This window comes from Epinephelus lanceolatus, chromosome 13 (genome assembly GCF_041903045.1).
Source record: "Epinephelus lanceolatus isolate andai-2023 chromosome 13, ASM4190304v1, whole genome shotgun sequence".
NCBI classification, from domain to species: domain Eukaryota; kingdom Metazoa; phylum Chordata; class Actinopteri; order Perciformes; family Serranidae; genus Epinephelus; species Epinephelus lanceolatus.
The window spans coordinates 12317195-12343542 of NC_135746.1; the positions used below are offsets into that span (position 1 = coordinate 12317195).

At 42.0% G+C, this 26348-nt stretch overlaps 1 protein-coding gene across 5 annotated transcripts in view; it reads right to left on the reverse strand.

The window, feature by feature from the left end:
• The window catches only part of itsn2a (intersectin 2a), a 78950-nt gene that overhangs the window by 7324 nt on the left and 45278 nt on the right, over nt 1-26348 (reverse strand). For 2 of the 5 annotated variants that reach the window (XM_078173749.1, XM_033649220.2), the window contains exons 17-32: nt 25276-25356; nt 23031-23170; nt 22512-22914; nt 19582-19754; nt 19334-19394; nt 15528-15760; nt 15403-15443; nt 15149-15315; nt 14770-14803; nt 14520-14641; nt 11910-12006; nt 9338-9529; nt 9055-9099; nt 1765-1886; nt 1546-1652; nt 1278-1461 (exon numbers count right to left, since the gene is read on the reverse strand). In XM_078173749.1, the coding sequence (XP_078029875.1) occupies nt 1278-1461; nt 1546-1652; nt 1765-1886; nt 9055-9099; nt 9338-9529; nt 11910-12006; nt 14520-14641; nt 14770-14803; nt 15149-15315; nt 15403-15443; nt 15528-15760; nt 19334-19394; nt 19582-19754; nt 22512-22914; nt 23031-23170; nt 25276-25356 (2202 nt within the window). The remainder of the gene's footprint in view (nt 1-1277; nt 1462-1545; nt 1653-1764; nt 1887-9054; nt 9100-9337; nt 9530-11909; nt 12007-14519; nt 14642-14769; nt 14804-15148; nt 15316-15402; nt 15444-15527; nt 15761-19333; nt 19395-19581; nt 19755-22511; nt 22915-23030; nt 23171-25275; nt 25357-26348) is intronic. The other 3 variants (XM_033649223.2, XM_033649222.2, XM_033649224.2) reach the window with 3 other exon arrangements.

Here is a 26348-nt window from a genome sequence, read left to right on the forward strand (position 1 = left end):
ATAATGTTACTCAGTATTGTGATGTCAGGAGTGATATTTATTTTATTGACATGTTAGATTTGTTTCCAGTAAGATATTATTGAGTTTATATAGCGACTGTATAATACTATATTCTGTGTATTCTCCTAAACACTTGACCCTAAATGAAAACATCAGGAGGTGAGGTGTGTGCGTGTATGTGTGGAAGAGAGAAGGGAGAGGGAGTTTGGCTGTGGTTAGTTCACCTCTTTAAGAACAGCAGGACAGTTGAGAGTCTATTATCTAAACTGCCAGAGTCAGTTAAACAGGCTGAGTGGAGATAACGTTGTCACTAGACTACCAGTTAAAAACTGGTCCGGTGGTGAACAAGCCTCTAACTTGCTGACAGATTCTGTGTTTTGTGTTTTCAGCTGAGCTACACCAGAGAATATTTGGTCCAAACAGGTTGGTGACGTTGCTTTTTTCCCCTCACTGTTCCCCCTGAAGTTTGCAGGAAGTGATGCAATGTGGCCTTGGTGTGTTTTATAAGGAATGAGCACTCCATTAAAATAAAAAGCCTTGTAAATACAACATCGCCTGTCAGCAACCAGTCACATAGTAACTTAAGTGGCAACTTGGCCTTGTGTGCTCTGAGTTGTTTGGATTGCTGTCGACACACCAATCAATTTTTTTAAATGAAAAATCAACTCACTGCATTTTGCTCCTGGTGTTTTCACCACTGTGACAGAACGAAGAAACAGCAGCAACAGGCGAACCTGCTTTACAAATGATGTTCATTCTTACATTCATTTTCTGTTACAGCTTATCCTGTTAGGGGCCGCAGGGGGGCTGGAGCCTATCCTAGCTGACACTGGGCGAGAGGCGGGGTTCACCCTGGACAGGTCAGCAGACTATCACAGGGCTGACACATAGAGACAGACAACCATTCACACTCACATTCACACCTGCGGACAATTTAGAGTCACCAGTTAACCTGCATGTCTTTGGACTGTGGGAGGAAGTTGGAGTACCTGGAGGAAACCCACACTGACACAGAATTCAAACCAGTAACCCTCTTACTGTGAGGCAACAATGCTAACTTCTTCCCCACTGTGCCGCCACAAATTACGTATTCTTATAAGTTCTGGTGAGTGGATCTAATTAATGCCAAAGAGTGGTTCATGTGGATCGTGGACTGATAAATATTTGAAACGGTACCTGATAAATATTTAAAGGAACTTTAAAGTGTTACATTTTGAGACAACCTTGGGAAAACCCTGACCTTTGTAGTGTCACTATTTATTATCTGTAACTCGTACCTTGAGGAAGTCTTTGAAGTCGGGCTGGTTATGGGTTTTGCTCTGCAGCAGTGCGGCGGCGTTGAGCTGACAGGAGCAAAAGCGGATGTAGGGCTGCATGTGTGCAAGCTCCGAAGCCAACAGGTCCCCGATGAGCTGAACCGGCATGTTCTCTCCTTCGGTCTTTTTACGGACACGCAGCGCCCTGGGAGACACAGACGATGGTAATGATGTAGAACTCTAAACATTTTACATGCCCACTGACAGAACGGTTTATAAAGGCACCTACTTGAGTAGTTTGGTGTTACACATAATCAGCTCCCTCCAGTTAACAAAGATCACTCCCATCTCAGCTTCTGTCAGACGACCTGACTCAGACATGGGCTTGTAGAAGACCTGAGAGACAGACAGATGCAGCAGAAAGACAAATGAGATGGTGTAAACAAGACCAAGGGTGAAAAATCTTGCGAAAGGTTACTGATTTCTGAGTATGTGTTTTTGTCCGTACATCTAGAACCAGCTCCAGGTCGTCCACGTAGGTCTCCTCAGTCTGGATGAGCTCGTGGATGTAACCCTGCCTCTTCCTCTCCTGAGGGGTCATGGTGTCCAGGGTCATCAGATCGGCACACCCTACAGCGCACACACATGCAAACATGCAAACATGCACGCATGCACAAACACACCGACACACAAGCACGTGCAACACCCACAAACACTTTGCTGTCAGTACAGTGTGTGAGGACAAACAGCAACACGCTACACACACCATCATGTTAAAATCTCCCTTTATTATCAGTTCTATAATATATTTTATTTACATTTAATGCACAGACAAAGAGTGAGGCACGTTGTAGTTGCAGTACATGAACGTAAGGAAACATAGCAGGCAATGCTAACGCTAAGAACACTGCTACCAAGGACACTGATCGAAAGGAAAATGAAGCACCGTCATGGCGGAGCGCTCACTCCGAATGATTGCATAGGTGTGAATGAGTAAAGGAGCTAATGCTGGAGGGAACGAGCAGTGGAAGACTCAGTTGGTAGTTCAAGTCTTTGAGGTTCAAACTTGGCAGAGGTCGGACGGAAATGTCAGCAGTGTTGTGTCGTCATCTGGGAAACTACTCTTGCAAGTTGGTATGCAAATGCAAATATCTGCTCTTTTTTTGTTGCTGGTGACATCACAGTTCAGTACAGGATGAGTCTCAACCATGAGAACAGAATGAAAGTAGAATGGACATTCCCATTTAAATCAGCGTAGCAGGATGGTCAGAGTGGCAGCCATTTTTATGTGTAGCATTGCCACTGCAACTGTTAGCAGGCTAATGTCTGTATAAACGAGTGGTTCCCAATGGGTGGGTCACGGTCCAAAATAGGGTTGCAGGTCCATTCTGAAAGGACCACAAGTGACTCGCAATCGTGTCAAGTTTGTAAAAAACACACTTTATTTTGAAGTACAGTGAATTTCGGGCACAGGGCTTTTATTTTGAAGTCCCTTTTCCTGCTGTAGAGTGAGTGACTAACGGACAGCTACTTGACAGAGACAGCACACTAGCTCAAGGACATGACCAAACGCAAGTATGATGCTGAATTAAACTGTGTGGACCTTTAACTAATGACTAAATAGAAATCCAGACACTGTGGCTGGACCAGTCGGGAACCACTGGTATACAAACCAACTTGCAGCAAGTTGCAAACTGACTAAGGTTTTGTAGTAATGACCCAATGAGCAAATGTTTTTAAATAGGCAATCCATTACTTTTGAAATATCACTGTAACTGTCATATCCCTCTTTCTTTTGTTGCCATTAATTGCATATTTGTTGAAACACGTAACCTGAAAGTTGAGCAGCCACTAAAGAAAGAGTTTGAGCCGCTGGTCAGTGGACAGCTGAGAAGGTGAGAGAGGCCGTGGGGGTAAACAGGGTGCAGATCTCAATCAAACCAGAGTCGTCGATTCTTTTAAAAATAGATAACTAACAAGACTAATAAAGACAGTTTTGTTGAGTTTTATTTTGTTTCTATCGAGTTTGAGTAACATGTTTTACGATAAGTTAACAAGGAAATTAAAGGTCCAGTGTGTAAAATTTAGGGAGATTTAGTGGCATCTAGTGGTGAGGATTGCAGATTGCAACTGGCTAAAACTTCTCCTGGTTAGAATTTCATCATTGTTCAATGATCAGGAGGTTTTAACTGGGAGCCAGATTATCCACAGAGGTCTCTTCCTCTCCAAGACAAACAGACCAGGTGATTTAAATTTGTAAAAACACTGAATAAAGCAGTTTCACATTAAAAAAAAAAAAACCCTAAAAAAAATTTAAAAAGTGCTTCTAACCACGGTGGCCGATGCAAAAAGTCTACTGACCCTATCTATGGCCAGTGTTTGGTTTGTCAGGTCTGGGCTGCTGTAGAAACATGGTGGACTCCGTAGACATGGTCCTGCTCCCTATGTAGATATAAACAGCTCATTCTAAGGTAACGAAAATATTACGATTCTTATTTTCAGTTGATCACACACTAAAGAAAACGTACTTAATACAATATATTCAATGTCTGCAAATATATCCCCTAAATCCTCTACACTGGACCTTTAAGTTAATGTTAGGCCTCGATTACACAAAAATTTTTTAGCAATGGGAGGCAGCTTTTTGTAATAGTTTTTAATGAGAATTGAACTTTTTGCTTGCGGTTTTTCGTTGCTAAACGCCTCGCATTTCTGCACTCTATACACATGGTGTTTCTGCCTGAGTGCTCAGAACTTTTCGAGTTGAAAAATTTCAACTCAGAGCGGGAAAGCGTCCCACGTCATCTCCACTTTTTTCCCATTGTCCAATTGAATAATTTGAGAGGCGGGCCTTCTGTGGTGGTCATGACAACAAGTTTACAGTTGGTAAACAATGGAGGAGAAACTGGTGGTAGCGGTTGCTGGATACCCAGAGCTATACAGCCTGACGATAGACAGCAGGTTGTCAAACTGCCCCTGAGTCATCCTAAAATATGCCTGGAAACAACCATCATGGAGGAGAAGCTCCTGGACCAACTGGTGGTACTCCCCATGATCCACCCTCTTTTTTAGGGTCTCATGTACCCACACAGATCTCTGTTTCCCTGTGCCCAACAAACTATGTGCTGACAGCCTCTCACCCTCAACCAGAGCTACAGCAAGCACCCTCTGCCTCAACATTTTAGGAACTAGCTACTAATTACTGTAAATTAAATTTAAAAAATACATAAATAAATGGTGGTCAAATGACCATGGCAAACAGTTCAACGTCCGCTCTACTCTCATTCTGTTTCTATGGTCTCAGCCTTAATCGCTTGGAAGCATTTTTAAATGGAGGAGTGCATAAGAAGTGAATAATAAAATCACAATTAATTCCTGTTAGTACAAGCAATGCATTAGCAAGCAGCAATCAAGGTTACTGGTGATTAAAGCGACAGTGAGTCTTCACATTGGTCCGTTTTAGCAAGGTTTGATGTTGTTAGTGCAATGAGTGACCCTTTTAAAAAAATTCTCGCTGATTCATAGCCTTAATTTAGAAAACTAAATGACCACAGCCGGATGCCATTCACATATTATTTCCATTATACTGTGTAACCAAACTCTTATGATCCATAGTTCCATTGATCTTTAACAAAACTACACATTTCATGCCTTTGTATCAGAGGGACAAAATCCTCTAAAACACGTCTAGCTGCCTCGGCCTCGCTCCCCTGGTTGGTTAATTAGTTAATAAAGAAACATCAAGGGAAACACAGGAGAGGAGAGAGCGAGGGGGAGATAAGGGTGAGTAATAAATGCCTTATAGAAAAAAATAAATTAAAAGAGGGATCAAAAACAGAGAAGCACAGAACACCACAATCCTAAACGAGTGAGGTGGAAAGCGCAGAGCTGGGCTGTTCTTGCTGGCGGCTGGGCTTCCTGTTGCGACAGGGCAATTCGGATTGGCTCAGACAGAACGGGGGAGGAAGAGGAGGAAGAAGAGGAGGAAAAAGAAGAGGAGTAGAGAGGAAAGCCAGCGTTACTGTCCTACAGAGGAAACAGGAAAAAAAAAAGAGATGAATTGGAGTGGGAGGGGGGAGGTGAGTGAGATGAAGGAGAGACGGAGAGACATTAATTTAGTTTTAATATTAATGCTCGACTCTTACATGCAGGTGCATTAATAATGTATTTCTGGAAATGTAAATGTTGTTACTAATCATATCAGCTGAAGCATGATGGTAATTTCTTCCATTTTTTTCCCCTCTCTGTGATGAAGCGCAGGCCTCGTGTGGACCCGGGTGTGTTTGAGTTCATGTTCATTAGAATTAAAGTTTCATTTTGTTTTGTGTCTGCAGCTTTAACAAGTTCATCCTAATTAAACGTCCAGTGTGTTCACTCTTGTTAACAGAGATCGACTGCTGTGGGAGGGGGACGCAAGCTATGAATACTAATTCAAACACACAACTCCTGCGCAAAAATAGGCCCCTTCCTTTTTTTAATCATCAGACCGACTGTGTGTGGGTAAGACGTAAAGTATAATCAAACCCATCCAAACAAAGCAGTGATCAGCGTACTGTACACACAGTGGTTTGCAGAGTGGACAAGTGCATTGTAAGTTTTCTAGGGTTGCCAACTTCCTGAGATGGAATGTTGTTTGATCTCACGAATTCCTCCGTGATTAATGGAGAAAACTTGGTGGCAGACGGTGCAGTTGGCCTTATACACATTTTCATTTACACAACCAGCCATTGGTAATTATTTTTCTATTTCGTCTATTTCTGTCATCTCCTCTATTTTCTTTTCCAGCAGACTATGCTGATAAATGCTAAAATGTACCCAGTGAATGCAGTGTTTTGCTTCGTCCCACTGTGTTGTGATTGTTTCGTTGCGCTCGAAGGTAATTAGGGTGATAGCAAAGAGGTCATGGTTAGGGTTAGTACCATAAACTGTATAAAGTAATGGCCGAAGCTACCACGATGTCACCCATTGGTTTGTGGTCTCCGGTTCTAAAGCCTTGAGTTCGGCATTTTGGCCGTCACCATCTTGTTCTGTTTGGAGCCAGAAGTGACCAAATGAGGTGGATCTGACTCATAAACTGTGGTAATGCCTTGCAGACAACCTGTCACTAAAGCAGCCCTGCCTTTAAATATGTGTAACTGTAATCCTTAAAAACCTATTAATGCATGAGTTATATTAAAAAAAAAACAGTTGTCATCCAACCATCCATTTTCAACCACTTATCCGAAGCTGGGTTGCGGGGGCAACAGGCTGAGCAAAGCACCCCAGACATCTCTCGCCCTAGCAACACTTTCCAGCTCCTCCTGGGGGACCCCAAGGTGTTCCCAGGCCAGATGAGACATGTAGTCCCTCCAATGTGTTCTGGGTCTGCCCCGGGGCCTCCTACCAGTGGGACATACCCAGAACACCTCTAACAGCAGGCGCCCAGGAGGCATCCTGATCAGATGCCCGAACCACCTCAACTGACCCGTTTTGACCCGAAGGAGCAGCGGCTCTACTCCGAGCTCCCTCTGGATGTCTGAGCTCCGCAACCTATCTCTAAGGCTGAGCCCAGCCACCCCATGGAGGAAGCTCATTTCAGATGCTTATATCCGCGACCTCATTCTTCCAGACATGACAACAGGTGAAGGAAGGGACATAGATGGACCAGTAAATCGAAAGCTTCGCCTTCCAGCTCAGCTCCCTCTTCACCACGATGGTCCTGCACAACACCCGCATCACTACAGATGCCACGCCAAACTGCCAATCCGTCTCACGCTCCATTCTACCCTCAGAACAAGACCCTGAGATACTTGAACTCCCTGATCAGGTTTTATATTAACAAAACTTTCCTAGAGCTGAGAAGAGCTATTTAAAAAATCTGCGACATCATCACAATGTTAAGTCTATGAGCTGAGCAGAAACTCTCCGCAGGTCCGGTATCCAGATCTAATAATACGTCCTACATTCTAGCGTCTACCAACTACGCTCATCGTTGCTGTGTCTTGTCACTTCTGAGTGAGTCACAACCAATAACAAGCCATTTTCTATTTGAGTAGTGGCACGTAACATGACAGACAGACTGAGACTTGACACAGCAGAAAGGTTTCGTCTATCTCATATAAATCACTTTAATATTCTTAATAGTCTACCCTGTAATATTTCCAATAGATCTGCATTAAATTCATTCTCAAAAGTATGGAACAAAGCCCATCATGTTCAACACAGATTGCGTCTTTTAGTTTCCAATTATGGGACAATTCTTTATGCTACAGGATGATTGGCAACCCTAACATTATCTCTGCCTATCTTATCAACCTCCCAGTGAAAATTAAGCTTCCAAAAAATGTAACCAATTAAAATGAAAAAAATGTGCTCTTATTTGAAACTAATCAGTGGTTGTTCCCTTTTGTTCTGTGACCCAGTGATTTTTGACATTTTGGGAAATACACTTTTTCACTTACTTGCCAAGAGTTAAATAACATGATTGATACCACACATTTGTGTTTGTTAGGATAGTGAAGGTATGACCTGTCCTATTCTCTTTTATTGGCTAGCACTTGTTGCCTTAGTTGGTTGGATTGGTTAGGTTTAGGCAAGAGGAGTGCCATTAGTAAGGGTAATCCAATTAAATTAAATTCAGTTCAATGCAATTTCATTTATCCCAAACGAAATTCTTGCGTCAGAGAACACTTTGAATTACAGTAACAACAATTAATGTTCTCAAAACAGTAACAACCAGAACAATCAGTGAGTTCCCCGGGTTAAATTCATGCACTGGGCCTAGGTTTTTAAAACAATAGAGTACTAAATATCAGTCAAAATATTCAAAATATACAAGATATAAAGTGCTTAAGGAGTAAAAAACAAGAACAAAAAGTGCTTAACAGGGTAACAATAGAAGTAAGATAAGTACAAGAGTTAGTAAAAATTAACTAAAATGGGGGACATGAATTTGCTATCCTTGGAAACGCAAATTCGCTAACTGTTCACTAGGAGCTAACTGTTCACTAGCTTAACATGCTTAACAGCTAGCTTATCTTGCTAGCATTATTATGTGCATTTTTGTAAGCTCAAAGTAAATGAGATAAAATATGTTTTTTAGTGAGATTTATAAATCTTAGGCAGATTTTTATGTTAGTTTTAGACACAGCCAAGCTAACGTTCTCGCCCTGTTTGCAGTCTTAAGCTAAGCTAACGCTCTGCTAGCTTTAGCTTTAGTTAACAGACATTCTTGGCAAGAAGGCACATACACATAGTTCCCAAAATGTCAAACTGTTCCTTTGAATGATTTCAAATTATTGGTGCAGTCATTTCAGGTACACTTAAAAGGCAATTTAACATTTACTTTTCTTTTTGTCTTGTTAATTTCAAATTGTGTGAGACAAGGGCTGGGCAATATGGAGAACATCAAGTATCACAATATTTTTGACCATTACATACTGATATGTGATGATATTGTAGGGTTGACTATTGGCACTTTCATAAAATATTTACACAATGAGATTTTTGATGAACACCAGTAATGTTGATACTGACTCAGTGGGTAAAGGCAAATAATAGAACAGTAATGCTGTAATGCAGCCTTTAAAACCAGGAAAACACAACATCTACAATATATGATATCCAAAATCCAAGATGATATCCAATCTTATATAAGGATACAAATATAGTTTCAATATATTGCCCAGCCCTGTATGAGACACTGCTCTTTTTAATAAGTATGACACCCAAAACATGTGGTGGATTGAGCCTTTTAAGTGCAGCAGGTTCATGTTCACTGGTGATCCCTCAGTGATATAAACCAACTCTTTAAGCTTACCGTCAGTCTCTCCATGCTCTGACATGGATGAGGAATCTACTGTACCTGCGGTGAGCCAAGTCAATTAATACAATTGTCAGCAACATGACAGAAGTTTGTTTCTACAGCTGATAAATATCAGTTTACATCTATGCCGACAGTCTTATTTTTATCCCAACAGCACTCTCACAAAAACTCCAACTACGTGTGTGAATTATTGATTTTCTCTCAAATGGTATGACAGAGAAATATTGTCCCTCTGAGAAAAGTAGTTAAGGCAGAAAAAAGCTTGAGGTTTACTCACATTGCTGGCTGGGGTCTGATTCTGTTGTCATCTTGACGTAATTGGTGGGCAGCAGGCCCAAGACCCCGTTGGCTTCTCCTTTCCACCAGTCAGGGTTGGTCTTGTCCAGGATGTTGATCAGCTGACCCTTGGAGAAGCTCAGCTCATCCCGATTGGCAGCTGTGTAGTCGTACATTGCGATAACTTGGCACACTGAGGGGTCAGAGGCACAAATGAGGATTTATAAGGACGTGAGTTTGAGCATGTTGATAAGTTAGATCCTTCAGTTTAGTGAATTTGTGCCAGCAAATTGGTTCTAGGAAGGGCATGTTGGTCTGTTGCTCGGTCCAGACTATCTCAACAACTGTTGGACGGACATTCATGGTGCCCAGAGGATGAATCATGGTGACTTTGGATTCCTCCTGACTTTTCGTCTAGTACCACCATGAGGTTAATATTCGTAATTTTAAGTTAGAGGTCTTGACAACTTTTGGATGGATCAGAATTTGGTACAAACATTTATACACATTATGGTGTATGTTTTTAATTTCTTCTGGACTATTATAGAGCTTGTAAGTCACGCCCCTTCTGGTAGACCCCCATGGGACCTCTAGGCTCGGAAAATATGAATGGGAGCCAATGGAGAGAAAATTATTATTTTCTGGTCCCAGTTAAATGCCTTGGATTACACAAATGTTTTGTGTGGGTCTAAATAATATTTTTTCGTGTTAAGAGTTTGAAAGTTTATTGTATGATTCTTCAGTTAAAGGCTGTGGAAACAACGTAATGAGAAAGACTACATGTCGCCTATGTGACGACACATCATCACACTTTCCCTCCACTTCTCAACTCAGAGTGCTGCTGCTGCGTCTTCTGCCACAATCTACGGAGCCATCAGATCAATAGCAGTGTGTTTCGTACCCGAATGTCACCATACCAACAAGAACACTGTTCTTTCTTTCGATTCCCGCCTGATGTTAAAACTTGGAAGAAGTCTTCTTCCCACTAAATTGTAGCCTTCTTTGCACGAAAAAATACATTAAAAATTCACAAACATATATGAAATTCATGGCACAATTCAAACGTGACCAGAAAATAATTTTCATCTAGCCATTGAAATACATTATGAGAAATCGATGTTTAAGGTCCCATGTACCAGAAACGGAAACATGCAACTTACGAGCTCTATTTAAAGGCAGCAATACACGTGCAGCTCCTGAGTCCAAGACAAATTTCCCTACAGGGACAAGAAGTATAGCAGCTAACGGTGCTAACTCAATAACCAGTGCTAACTACAGCAACAGTGCTGACAGCGCTGACACTGTTACCCCGGGGGCAAACTGGAGGGTGGGCACTAGGCTTCCACAACACCGTTTCAATGTTAGTGGTAACTGCTGTATGAGTGCAGTGCAGAGTGGTGGCGATTAGCTAACCTGTGGGACACACTCACAGGGACTCACATGCACTTACATGCATGCGACTGGACCATCTATCACAACAAAGAGCAGAGGGAGCATGACTTCATTATGCACTCAGGACACCCTTACTCCACTTTATCTTTACATAGCAAGATGTCAAATTACCAGCGCTGCTTAATGCAGCACTGTTATGCCACATTACTTATACACTTCCCTTAACTTGTGCAACACAGTACATCTACACTGTGAATTCCGTGCAATATTTATTTATTTATTCCCCAATGTGAACCTCACTGCAAAATGTCTGCTATTAATATTCTTTGCAGTATGCCTCTCTATGGTATCTGACTTTTTTTTTTTTTAAATTTTAATACCACACACCATGTATTTTAAATCCAATGTGCAATTATCTTGTGCAGATGTCAAAATATGCCCATACATATATTCATATATACATCTCATTTAACTGAAAGGTGTATATAGTGTAAATAGTATTGAGTGTATAGTTGTGTCTAAATTTACTACTTTATATTTTTCTTATTCTGATGCATGTCTTTTTGTATTTCATCTTAATTCTATTAGTATTCTTTTGCCATTCAACTTGCTTTTTTATCTGTGCTATGTGAGCTGCTGTAACGTGAATTTCCCCAGTGTGGGATCAATAAAGTCTTATCTTAACGTATCTCATCTTATTAAATAGTGCTTTGCTGTTATGTTGTTTGTTGTTAAGGCAGTGTTGCAGTCACAGATGTGGTACAATACAGGAATAAATCCTGCATTTCTGTGCCCCCCTCATTTCCCTTGCTCCCTTTTCCCTGATCCCCTCCCCTCCTTTGTTTCATCACTGGAAAACATAAGGCAGTTATTGGATATTTTTATGGTTAAAAACAGTGCTGTTCAACCATAAAATTCAACAAAATGACAGAAACTACATTATGGTGTTCTGCATTGTGTGAACTCATTCCATGTTGGCACAGGAAGTTACAGTAATTCAATAGGATCTTGATATTTACACCACATTAATGAATATTTCTACGTAAATGTCAAACTCAGAGCCACAGAAACTCATCAGCAGTGCTGTCAAAGTAATTTTGGCCTACAAATATCAGTATGTCTGCTGGACTATGTAAGACAGAACCAATAAATCATTATGTTTAAAGTGTGTCAGCCGTCACCTGGCAGAGGGGAGGGAGAGGACTTGCTGCTGGAGGGGCCGAGGAGCTTGACGTGAGAGGAATGAAACCAGCCTCTCTGCCGCTTCTTGCCTCGAGCCTGGAGGGGAAAAGAACCAGTGAGAGTAAATCAATCTCCTGCTGGTTCAGTTCTGAATTCTAAATCGAGAAGATGAATTGATGAATCGATTTCGTCGGGTGGAGAGCTGAACCTCTAAAGTCTCGGCAGCGCAAACAAACCATACTGAATCATGATGGGTCTTTACCGGGAATTTATATTCGCTGCCATCATGAATCAAGCCGAAGCTCAGCGTGACATCTGTGGAATGACTGAACGATTGCCGTTCAAGGTCTCATCCTACTTTACCAAGTTTAATACAAATCAGCATATTCCTTACTGAGGGGACTGTACAATGTGACAAAGCTGTCGTAATCCTCCAACAATGTGAATTCAGATTCTGACTGTCTTGTATGAATCGTCCCCTGGCTGCTTATTTGACTCAGCTGTCTCATTACTGTGTCAAACCATTCACCAGGAGCTTAACCGGAGCTACAGCAGCAGCCTCAGCACAAAGTAGACAGTGAGGATTGACCTCTCGCTGCTGTAGATGTATGACCTATAGACAACCCTGTTATTACCCCGTTACCTCCTGTCCACCTCTCACCAGCTCCTCATTGATGTGACAAGTCAGCAAATACAAAGACACCTGCAGCTCCAGCTGTGTTTGAGCGGTAAATTCGCTTAGATCGTGTCAATTTTTAAATGCTGGTAGCACAGTAGGTGTGATACATCAAACCTGACCAAGTATGTCATGTTGCAACACATTTTCTTACGGATGTCTTAAGGCATTAAAGGTAACGTTATTTTTTGTAGTGGGGTTGTATGAGGTACTTATCCACTGTCAGTATATTACATACAGTAGATGTCGGTCTGCAAGTCCCAGTTTGGAGAAGCAGGAAGGAGTACTACTATGGAAGCTAAGCAATGTACTGCTAGGGACAAGGGGCAGCAGCAAAACCTAGTTTAGCCACCTAAAAAAAAAAAAAGTTCCACCAAAAATATAAATATCAGTTTAAGTGTATGTCATATTGAAAATATTTTCACTGCTTTACCTTGCAGTCAGACAGCCCTTTCCTTTGGCACTACATTGGTGAAGATTCGCAGGTAATCTGAAGTGCTATATCGTAGGCAACTGGACTTGCTTGAGTTTCTTAAAGACGTTTCACCTCTCATCCAAGAGGCTTCTTCAGTTCTTAGTTGTTTACTTCAGGACTGAAAAAGCCTCTTGGATTAGAGGTGAAACGTCTTCAAGAAACTCAAGCAAGTCCAGTTGCCTACAATATAGCACTTAGGATAACTTTGGCACTCCTATGCATCTCTCTCTTTTGGTCCGCTCAGTCTCCCTCTGCAAAAGATACAGCTGAAAGTCTGACCCAAACTGCTGATCTGCGGCGTACCACATTGTGCTTATGCGTAGGAATACAGACGTTCTAGGGTTGAGAAAATGTAGTGCCAAAGGTATTGCTACATCTATCACCACTGCCTTCTTCTGTTGTTTGTCCATTAAAATTATGTACGCTTGGTTAGCCATCACCAGTTTGTCAGTCTGTATCTAGAAGTCCCACAGAATCTTAGTTTGGTCATTCTCTTGATGGCTCGGACCTTGTTCTTTCTGTTAAGCTGACTTTTCAGGACCTGCCTTTGTAGGTATTTGGCTGTGGCCGACTTCCTTATGGCCTCCTCATGGTTCCCATTGGCCTGTAGGACCCCATGGTATTTGGAGCTGTCCTGAACATCTGCAGTGCTGCCTTCTGGCAGTTCGACCCCCTTGGTTCTGATCATCTTCCCTCACTTTGACACCATCTGACTACACTTATCTAGTCCGAATGACATTCCAATGTCATTACTGTAGATCCTTGTGAGGTGGATCAGTGAGTCGATATCTGAAGTTCAAGCCGAGCATGAGAATGGGTAAGAAAGGTGACTTTGAACATAGCATGGTTGTTGGTGCCAGACAACGGGCTGGTCTGAGTATTTCAGAAACTGATGATCTACTGGGATTTTCACACACAACCATCTCTGAGGAATGTTTCCAGCACCCTGATGAATCTATGCCACGAAGAATTAAGACAGTTCTGAAGGCTAAAGGGGTCCAACACGATACTAGCAAGGTGTACCTAATAAAGTGGCTGGTGAGTGTATATAAAATATGTTTTGCTGCTGCCCCCACCTACAACACTACATAGCTGAACTACCAACCGCTATGCACTGAAGCCCCTGACTATGGATAAGTACCCCATATAACCCCACTTCAAAAAATCTTAACAAGCCATTAAAACATTCTTCATATTATCAAATATTTCATCTGAACATTTTCTCAGCATCCTTCAAACAGTGAAATTAAAGACCATTTCTGTGGAGATTCAAATATTCCCCACTATGACTGATTACTCATACCAATACAGTGCTTCAAGGTGCAAGAGCCTAATTAATTCTGAAATAAAACTTTGTCACTGACAAGTTTTTACACTCTTACTTTATTCTTTTATTCAGAAAAAGACAAAAAAGACCACTTCAGCTTTGGTAGGGCCCCTGAAGATCTTATGACTGACCTGCAGTTCCCCGAGCCACCAGCCGGTGGAGTTCTTGGCCAGGACCACGATCAGTTGCCCGGGAGACAGACGCAGCTGATGCATCGTCGGGGCAACAGCGGTGGTGACTGCCTGGGCGATCTCTGTTGACCAAACAGATATAGCTGAGGATGAATATAGATCAGGTAAATGTCAGAGGTATAATGGAGTTAATCAGCAGACTGTGACAGCCTGTGTGTGTGTGTGCAGTGTTTGTGAGCAGCTGTCTCACCTGGCTTTTTGACCGGAGCTCCAGGTTTTGATGCCTAAATGAATAAAATAGGAGTTAAAAAAGGGGGGAAGGTAACAAATAAGAACATTACATTTAAAATTAAAGACAAAAATGGGAAAAAAGTAATGTTAGGTGTGCTACTAATGATGGGTCAGTTTATAGACTTGTCACAAGTTCCCAAAAGCTCTTATTTTCTCTAACTAGCAATAAAAAAATCAAAAACTATGACTCATCTTTGCCTCATTATACTAAAAATATACTAAAAACTTTACTTTTTATACTAAAAATATAATTATAAACACAAACGTTCCAATTTTAGGTGAGAAACGGCAAAAACTTTAGTTATAATAATATTTTCTTACTTTACAGGTTGACTCACCTCTGGTTCAACAGGTCGGACATAATTGGAGGGGAAAACCCCGGTCTGATCCCCGATGCACCCTCGCCACCACTCTCCTTCCCTCTCTGTCACCATGACAACATCTCCCTCAACAAACGTCAAGTCCCCCGCCTCCGGGCTCTCGTATGTGTACAAGGCCACATACTCTGGTTGGGATAAAACACAGTAGAGTGAGTCAGAGCCACATGTGCGACAGTTGGCTCGCTTTTATTGTGCAGATAAACTTTACCTACCCTCAAGCTGAACAGAGTCTGTCGTGTCGAACGCATCCACCCTAGAATGGGAACAACACGTGGTTAATTTAGTGTCATGGTCAGCTAACAGAAAAGTGTCTGTGTGCGTCTATGTGTCTTCATACTCTGTGTTTCCACCCGTCTCCAAAGTGACGTAGCTTTTTGGGAACCATCCCTGCGTCCCATTGAGCTGCCCCAACCACCAGTCGTCTCTCTGCTGCAGCACGCTGATGATGTCACCCTGTGAGAAGCTCAGCAGCGCGGTGATGACGTCGCCCGCGCCGGAGGAGAGGTTGAGGTGAGTTTCCGAGGTGGCTGACCACGAGGAGACGGCTCGAGCCAGCAGGGGGACGGAGGACTGAAGGGTGAGATAAGATAACAAGAGCAGTGGGGTTTCACTTTCGAGCAAATCATCTCTGAAATCAAAGATAAAACCAGCCTCTGGGCGACTCATCTAGATACAGAGCGAGTTAACACTTTCTGACCATGAGACCCACTAACACTGATGTTACCCACTGGGAGATGGAGATCTGTAAATGTCTGTGTGACCCACAGAAAACCAGAGAGAGAGAGAAGAACTCTCAGTAGGGAAAAGCTATAAATACAAATCCATGCTGCTGTGGAGGATGTGTGTGTGTGTGTGTGTGTGTGTGTGTGTGTGTGTGTGAATGTGTGTGTTTGTGTTGGTGTCAGCAGCCGACCGTGTACTCCAGCCAGACCTAGTTAGTTCCCCGCCAAAGCCTGTTTATAGCTCAGATATACTATGAAGGCAGACACCGACGACACCAAAAAGAAGCCGAGCAGGGTATATTTAAACCTGCATTAATGAGCTTGTTGTTCTACCTGGGGGCAGAGCAACACGCTGTGAACACAACACTGACATATAATTGATATTAACCAGAACCACGAAGCACAATCACAGACTCTCTGTTTATTTTAGGATTGATTTTAAAAGCTTACTGATTACTTTTAAGTCACTTCATGGCCTCGTTCCAGATTACATTTCTGACCTTTTAATCTCTTATGAACATCTGTGTGGTTTGAGATCCTCGGGCACATTTCTTTTGTTTGTTCCAGAATCCAGACTGAAGACTAAAAGTGTCAGAGCTTTAGAAATCAGGGCCCCAAGACTCTGGAACGACCTGCCCGAGGACATACGGCTGTCTTGAGTCTTTGTTTAAGTCTCTCTTAAAAACTACTAGAGTACAAGAAACATGCTTATCTAATGATATTGAAAACTGATAAAGCCCGTGTTAACCTTTACAGATTTTCAACAGATTCTCGCTACAGAAAAGTTTCTGATATTCTGGTAAAATAACGCTAACAATAGGAGGCAGCAGCCTGGGAGACGGACCTTCAGTCGGCAGCTGTAGTGGCTTGAATTCAGCCAGCTAAAAACCACCCCAGCGTCTGTTGTCACAGCAGGCTGGTAACCTGGTCTAACCTGTGTAAAGGCAGCAACAGAAAGTTTGCTGATCCAAAAAGGCTGCCTGTAGTGGCGTGGAGTGAGGTGGACGACACACTGTGATTTGAGGTTCTAGCTATCATTAACTACATAAACTTGAAGCCGCAGTCGTGAGCCTTTAGTTGGTGAGCTGCAGCAGCACCTGGTCTGAACTATGTAACAGCAGCAACAGAAAGTTTTTTTGGTCTGGCATGGAGTCGGGGCTGTTCAGTCCCCCCTGAGGTGCAGCCTGCTCTTTTCCCAAAGAGGTGGTCTGTAGTGGTGTGGAATGAGGTGGACGACACACTGTGATTTAAGGTTTTAGCTAACACCAACATAAAGGTGAACTTAAAGCATTTAGCTGGTGGGCAGCAGCAGCACTGGGTCTAAACTATGTTACAGCAGCAACAGAAAGTTTACTGTTTCGTCAGGGAGTCTGGGTGTGTGCATGGGCGTATCATGAGACAGTGGACCCCCGGGTACAGACATGCAGAAGGCCCCACTTGCTCTACTACACAGGAGCAAGACACAAGCTTTATGGTTGTTGAGCCTCTTTTTGTTGTTGTTTCGCATTTTTTTGCAGTAATTTAGTGCGTCGCTGAAGTTGTTTTATGCTTCTTAGTGATCATTTCGGTCTCTTTGTAGCTATTTTGTGTCCCTTTGTGTTTGTTTCACTCCCGTTTGTCATCATTGTGAGTCTCTTTGTGTCTCTTTGCAGCTGTTTTGCATGTCCTTGTAGTCGTTTTGCATCTTTTTAAAAATACTTCAGTCAGAGAGCATATTCTGATTTTATCTGAGCTGTCTCTCTATTTTATTGATTTTAATTCTTATTCATTATCTTGATTTCAGTTTTGGTCTCATTGTATTTCATCTTTTACTGTGGTGACATTTTAATTGGTTTTACTCTCCATCTGTTTTATTGTACAGCACTTCGTGACTGTGTGATGAAAGGTGCTATATAAATAAAGTTTATTATTATTATTATTGTTGTTGTATTATGGCAACACATTAGCAAACATTTGCTTATTTACACATCCAGCAGAGAAACATTAGCATTCATTCAGAGTTATGGTTTTTGGTCCAATAATCTCCTTCATGCTTTACTTCAACTTTGCTCATTTCTGATCCATTCATGAATTTACTAATATATGTTTGTACGTAAAAATGTCCTAATATTTAGTTTTAGTACATCCTCTCTGTATATATTTAAGGAATATATTTTTGTGGGTGTGTGTGTTTTTGGTTTTGGTTTTTGCCTCTTTTCTTATGTTTTTGGTTATCTCTGTCCTTTACTTTCTCTTTTTAAAAGCATCATTTCAAATGCACAAATGGAAACCTCCTGCACTGTAGTTAGAGCATCTGTTAATAAAAACAAATCTTTCAGCTTCACAGTGGGCAGAATCACTTTGCACAAGTCGATAAAGTTACATGCTGATTAAATGCTTTGGGGCATGTAAACACACATCTTTTTTAACACTTTATTTAGTGTTGATGTCGACAGTGACGTTAGAATCTTTAATCAATGGGGATTTCAATCAGATTCAAGAAATATTATCTGTGTAACCGCAGCTAATGAGCACAGGTAAATGCGTGTAAATGCTGTCCCCCTTAGTTCAGGTACAACATGTTGTTGTTTCTCCTCACAAAACTGAAGGGCAAATTGCACAGAGTACGCAGCACATCTAAATTCCTGTGGATAAACTGCGGGGATAGAAACACTCACTTTAATTATTCATGATGCTTTCTTTCTTGTGACATCTTCAAAGTGAATGTTTAGACTATTCCTTCACTTTTTCTTTTTTTAGGACTTTTGGGGCTCAGTTGTTGACATGATGACTAAGCCCTGGGACAAGAAATGAAAAGTAAATAACAGCGACATCACGCAGAGGCTCTGACTCAGGGCCCCCTCTGAGCTCTTGGGCCCCTGGGCCAGGGCCCTGTAAGCCTGTTTGGTAATATACCTAATCTAATGAGCTGAAAGAAGATGAAAACGCTCCGTATAGCTGAGGGGAACTGCAGGATTGGATGATGATTCTCTGTGGGTTTGTCATTACAAGTGTCTCCTTTCACAATGCACAGTCATTTGATCTATCGTTAATGTAAAAATATGAATTAAAGCTGCTTTAATCTTAATAAACTGTCAGAGCAGGGAGGCCTGAGATAATCCAAAAGCTCATGACAAGTGCTTTAGAAACCTTTAGAAAATAGATTATGGGAACTTTTTGTCCTTGTGATGCCTGACAACAGAGAGTAAATAATGAAAGGATAAGAAACTCCCATGTTGCTCCTGTTAAACATGGTTATTCTCTCCAGTAAATAAATCCTGAGCAGACACAGCAACAAAAAAAGAGTTTCAATTTGCATCTGGAGCAAGTCCCCGAGAAGTTCATCTGTCCATTAGGAGTGAGTTTCCTTTTAAGTGAACTAAGTAACTAACCCAATTTACTGCGTGCCGGGAGTGAAAAGTAAATATAGGTTGGACGTTACCTGTGAAGCGTCTGATTGGGCAGGAGCGGTGCTGTCACATGCTACCTCCCCATCTGGGACTCTGGGTAAAACAGGAGGGACAAACCATTAGGGAAGGAGACAACACAAGAATAAAAACAACCCAACAGTGCTGTGGCGTACATTACAAAGCCCACAGTGACGGTTACAGACACAAACCATCCTATGTTTAGTGTCGGGGAACTGAAACATCACAGAAAGTGTCTCATATGTTTCTTTCTCTGTGTTACCCTGTGTTTAGCGGCGGTGGCAGCGCACAGGACATCTTTCCAGGTGAAGACGGGCCGGTCTCAGAAGTAGAGGGTTTAGGACATTTCTCTGCATAACTCTGGGGGAACCAGCCCTTGTTTCCACGGTAACTCCCGCACAGCCAGCCGGGCTCACCGACAGTCTGCTCATCCACCTGCATCATGGAAAACACAGCTCAGTCAAACACAATCAAACGTAACAAGGTGACGGTGATAAACATGTTGTTTCCCAACTGCAGGCCTCTTTTGGACCAATCAGGAACAATTATTGTTACACAGCAGTCACACACAGTTAGTGCGTTGCGTTCAGACATCCATCACACACAGACTGCTTCACTGTCAGTTTCACTTGAGTAGATCTGACAACTCCTTGTTTTAACTAGACACAATTTATTTCTGTCCTACATCTGCTGCCAGCCCATAGTCATTAAATATTATATTACAAACTAACAAATATTACAGTCAGGGGTGTAATTTTGATTTCAAATATGGAGGTCACATTTAGTACAGGCACAGTATGAACACTGAAGTGTACAATAAAGTATTATCTTATCTTTAGTTTTCGGGACAGCCCAACCCGCTGTAGAACAAAAAACAACCAATTTTTTTTCATAATTTTGACATGTATCCAGTTCATGAAATGGGTGATCATAAAAGATATTTCATACAGCAAAAAGGGATGAAATTATTAACTCACCCCATCTGTGAAAAATGCAGAATAAAACACATAGCGAAAATGATGGGGGTACCTACTTAATCTCATGTAATTCTTCACCTACAGCTTGGATTTGGTATCCTGACATCTGCCCTACACCTTGAAGCAATTTAAATATCAAAATATGTCTGGTTCGCGTGGCCGGCAGTAAGTTGGACCTGTTCCCGGTGAGGGTTGGACTCCGCCAGGGCTGCCCTTTGTCACCGGTTCTGTTTATAACTTTCATGGACAGAATTTCTAGGCGCAGCCGAGTGGTGGAGGGTGTCAGGTTTGGTGACAGGAGGATCTCATCTCTGCTTTTTGTGGATGAGGTGGTCCTCCTAGCCCCATCGAACAGTGACCTCCGGCTCTTGCTGGGATGGTTCGCAGCCGGGTGTGAAGCGGCTGGGATGAGAATCAGCACCTCCAAGTCTGAGGCCATGGTCCTCAGCCGGAAAAGGGTGGATTGCCCTCTCCAGATCGGGGGGGAGGTCCTGCCTCAGGTGGAGGAGTTTAAGTATCTCGGGATCTTGCTCACGAGTGAGGGTAGGATGGAGCGGGAGATTGACAGGCAGATTGGGGCGGCGTCAGCAGTGATGCAGGGGCTTAACCGGTCCATTGTGGTGAAGAGGGAGCGTAGCCAGAAAGCGAAGCTCTCGATTTACCGGTAGATCTACGTTCCAACCCTCACCTATGGTCACGAGCTCTGGGTAGTGACCGAAAGAATGAGATCGCGAGTACAAGCGGCCAAAATGAGTTTCCTCCGCAGGGTGGCTGGGCTCAGCCTTAGAGATAGGGTGAGGAGCTCAGACATCCGGGAGGGACTCGGAGTAGAGCCGCTGCTCCTCCACATCGAGAGGAGCAAGTTGAGGTGGTTTGGGCATCTGGTAAGGACGCCTCCCTTGGGAGCTGTTTCGGGCATGTCCAACCGGGCGGAGACCTCGGGGCTGCCCCAGGACACGCTGGAGGGATTACATCGCCTGACTGGCCTGGGAACGCCTCGGGGTTCCCGCGGAAGAGCTGACAGAAGTGGCTGGGGAGAGGACTGTCTGGGCTTCTTTGCTGAGGCTGCTGCCCCCGCGACCCGGACCCAGATAAGCGGAGGACGACGAGTACGAGTACGAGTACGAGTCTTTATTGTAAAACTATAATCTAGAGGCTTTTACATACAAAGATTGTCATGCAGAAATGTCACATGGACACCTTTTTAATAGAAAAGTACTTTTATTTAAAATATTTATGATGGTATGTTGACACAGTTCAGGCCATCACATTGATTAAGAAACTGCACATAAACAAAATGTATAATTTGAGGAGTATATGCATTTTTGTCATGGCAATATGTAACAAATTATGCAAAAATAAACTGTTTTTTTAATCTCTTCATCTCTAAAGCAGGCTGATGTGATAATAAAAGTGAAAGTGAATGTTAATCGTTGTTATTTTAATGTGTGTTACTGTAAATTGAAGCATTCTCTAGCATAAGAATTTCCTTCGGGATAAAGAAAGTTCATTGAATTGAATTGAATTGAAAAGCAGGTACTCCTTTACATAATCATAAACAATGTGTAAATGTTTTATCAAACGCTTGTTAATTAGTGATAGTTTTTTTCTTACACTTACATGTAAAAAGTTGTAGCTGTGTGGTGATGTTAATGACAGCTGAGATGTGGTTCACAGTAAACAAACTTTACACCTGACAGAAACTGTAGCTCTAAATGAATTCAAACTACCCACTTATAAAGAGGTTGGGTACTGATACGAAAGCTAAATTTCCTTAAAAACCAACAAAGTTAAATTAAATAACCGTTAAAAAATTTCAGTGACTTTTCAAGGACTTTCAAGGCCCACTTCCCTCAAATTCAAGGACCAAACACAGCCTAGTTGGAGACATGGATGAAGGTTGATTACTGTCACAACACAGTTTCTATTGTTGCACAAAATATACAAATTCAAGCACTTTCAATGACCCATGTCTATTTCTACTATTTTCAGAAACTTTCAAGACCATGATTTTTGTCCCTCAAATTCACAAACTTTCAAGGGTTCAAGGACCCATTCAAACCCTGAAAAAAGGAATGGGAGTTATCAGAAACATGGCTTTTGGAATACTTGGAAAATAAAATGCCTAAATATTTTTAGGAATCTAATATTAAATGTGTGAGTCAAACATGTAGTGTGTCTTCACAGTGTGTGTGTGTTTGAGTGTGTGTCGTACCTCTATGAGGCCGTCTGCGTCGATACTCAGCTCGTCTGCATTTCGGGCGACGAACGAGTACAGAGCTCTGTACGTGGTCAGCTTCGAGGACTTCTGAGCCACCAACACCGGCTGCTTCTGTCCTCCTCTCTCCTGCTCCTCTTTCTTCCTCCTCTCCTCCTCCTCCTCTTTCCGTTTTCTTTCTTCCTCCTCCTCCCTCTTCCTCTTCTCCTCCTCTTCCTCCTCTCTCCTTCTTCTCTCCTCTTCCTGTGCTTTCTCCTGGGCTGCTCGGAGGCGAGCCTGTGCCTCCCTCTCCTCCTCCTCCCTCTGTCTGGCCCTCTGCTCCTCCAGGAGCCTCCTCTGACGCGCCTCCTCTTCCTCCCGCTTCTCCTTCTCTCTCCTCTCCTGCTCTAGCTTCGCCTGTCTGTGGGAAGTAAAAGCAGATTTTTTAAAGCCCGAGACAGAAAATGTGTTTTATTAGAATCATTAGATTCAGGTGAAGTATGAGTGATCTGCAGTCACATGCTCCTTCACACTCACCTGGCGGCCTCTTCCTCCTCCCTCCTCCTCCTCTCTGTCTCCTCCTCCCTGCGTCTCTGCAGCTCCCTCAGTTTCTCCTCTTTGACTCTGTGCAGGTCGTCCAGGACAGCCTGCTGTCTCACCTGCTTCTCCCTCAGCTCCTGATGCAGCCACAGAGCGTATGATGCATTAGAGAGATATAAAAGACACGAGCAACGACCAGTTTAACAGTTTAACAACGCAGAAACAGTGTTATTACCAGGCAAAGAGCACAACACAGCTATATACAAGCTTTTAATCTGCTCCAACCACAAAGTGGCTAAAGTGGTGGATGTTACGCCAGCGTGTTAGGGCCATTGTGAATAGAGAAAACAAAAACAGAGCTGAGGGAGGGAGGTTATATCCAGATGAAAACCCCAGAATTTTGAGATTAAAGTTGTTAAATTACAAGACAAAAACTCAGTGATGAAATCACATATCTAGGCTAAACCTAAACATATATTAAAAGCTGCATTGGTAAAGACAGGCCGACTGAGTTCACATCATATTAAAGATGGGAACCTGATGATTGATTTCAGATGCAGTTTAGCATTGACTGTCAGGTCTTTCTAGTCTATATATAATAAACATTATATTTAGTATGATATTATTTGTAACCCTACTAACACGTAGATTGCTGTTATTAAATTGGAAGCAAACAGGGCTGCTGCCCATTCTGCCCTCATGAAGGGTGTGATGCACTACTTGTATTTGGAAAAGATTAAATTCTCATTAAGAAGGTGTGAAAACAAATTATACCAGATCTGGCAACCTGTTATAGACCACTTTAAGAAAGCTGCACTAAGTTCTTCCCCAAATAAGTCCAGCTTAAATGACACAAAACATGGTCAACATGACATCCTACCAGCCGAGCATATGGCGTGAATTGACTCAACTGCAGCAAAGTATTTGTTAACTGAGGAGTGTAAGGTATGACACATGCTAAGCTAATTGTAATAGTAAATTAAAATCTTTCTGTCATTCACAAACTTTCCTCTGCCTGCTCTCCCTTTGGTCTTTCTTGGTCTTTTGTTATATAAAGTACGACTTTTTGTGTCTTATAAATGTATCGTAAAATAAAGTGATATGGTTAATCCAACCTTGCAAAGTGAAGCAATGTGGATCCTTAGGGGGAAAAGCGCTATTTTTTCTATTGTTTTTTTCTCACAAATTTATTACTGTGTAATCTCGGAGAATTTTTACGTTTTTATCTAAAAATGTACAACTTTAATCTCGGAGTTTTATTGGAATATACGTAACTCCCCACTCCCTATTACGCCACCGTAGGATGTAGGTAGAGGGGGGTTTACACACCCAAATATTATATGAATGAGGTCTCACATAATCAATTAACATTCCTGGTCTAATTTGATACAAAGTACGGATTATTACATCTTATTAGCATACTGTAAAATAAAGTGTGCCCTTGGTGGCATCTGTGGGGATCCAACTTTAAAGTAAAGTGATGCAGTTCATGAATTTGTGACTTTAATCTCAGAGTACTTTTGAGCTTTTGTCAAAAAAAATGTACAACTTTAATCTGGGAAATTCTGAGTTTTCAACGAAAAATTACCTCCCAGTCCGAGCTCTCTATTTTTTTAACCTTCAATGTCCCTACTACACTGCTGTAGTATGTATAATAGTAGTGTATATTACATTTGTTCTGAATCTATAGAAAGAAGTAGATGTGTTGTAAAACTCATCTCTAAAAAAAACTTCACCTGTTTGGTGCAGTAGTGCAAACATGCAGAACAGTCCACAAACTGACAGCCATTCACAGAAACATGCAGGTGTGTGTAAATATATATATGTGTACATATATATATATATATATATATGTGTATAAGCTGAGTCCCATTATTTTTCCTTTCTAAAACAAAACTTATGCAGGTTAAGCATTCTGTGTGAGTGTGTTTTACCCTCAGGGTGCATCCTGTTTACACAAAAAACACAGTCTAGAACAAATCCCATGGAGAGAAACGACAAAAAAAAAGAAAAAAGAGGAAGACATGGTACCAAAGCAGAGCTCCATTTAATAATGAGTCAAAGGACAAAAAACAGCTGAGGATGAGCGAACAGATCGAATCATCACGGGATGAAAAGGAAGATTAAAGATTGTGGCTTTGGGGGAAGACAAGAGGTGAGGAGAAAAAAAAGAAACCTAATCAGGAGGGACGGAGAAAAGATTACACAGTGGGAGGTAGAGACAGAGAGGAAGAAAGATAACCTTGATGAGGAGGAAGAGCTGACTGAGGCAGGCCAGCAGAGACAGAAGGCCCCGCAGGACACAGTCATCCATATCCCCAAGCTATGAGAGAAACACAGTGTGATGACGGAGGGAGGGAGAGGGAGGATGGAGGAGGGCGGAGAACGAGATGGACAGAAGGTAGGACAAGTGTGGTCAAGATAAAACGAGAACAGGTGAATTGCATTGTGGATGAAAGAAAAGAAGCATCAGACAGAAACAAAATAAATGTGAATTAATAAGAAAGAAGTCCAAGTGGAGGGAAGCAGAGGAAAAGAGGGAGAAGAGAAAGAAGTTAAAAGCTTTAAAAAGCAGTTAAGAGAAGAGAGGCATCAAACACACCAAGAGAGAAAGAGCAGGCGTTTTGATGCTGCAACTATTAGCATCACATTGACGATATACTGTGAGACTGCATGACATCATTCATCACAGGCATCGAATTCTCAGGCTCTCTGCCAGCGAGTGTGTACATCTGAGTCTGTACGTGAGCAATAACAGTTAGGTAACGAGGATCTCTCTGCCTGAGGGGTGAAACTCTAGAGTTACCATGACCAGCCGAACAAGATTTCACGGCAGCGTTTTAAGTGTGAAACTCCCTTTTTTGTTTTATTCCAATAATCCACTGCTGAGGGAAAGAAAACAAATACTGGTGTAATCCATCATGTAGTCATGTTGCTTCATTTTGTTGTATTATTCTGAAACGTCTGTGCTGAAATGTGAGTCGATACATGATTCCCAAATAAAGTTAGGGCCTCAAGAGCCATATTTCAAAGGAATAGGTTTAGAATATGCACTTATTGTTTTCTTGCAGAGAGTTAGATAAGAAAATTACCACTTTAGAGCCTGTGCATTAATTTTGGAACGAGCCAGCTGATTAGCTTAGCCAGCATAAAGAAGGGAAACAGAAGGAAACAGCCAGCCTGGCTCTCTCCAGAAGTTAAAAAATAAACCTACTAGCACATCTGAAGTTTGCTAATTAACAACACATCTTCTTTAGTCAGTGCACAAACAGAAATGAAAAGACATGACTGTGCTAAGTTAATTAGCTCTCAGCT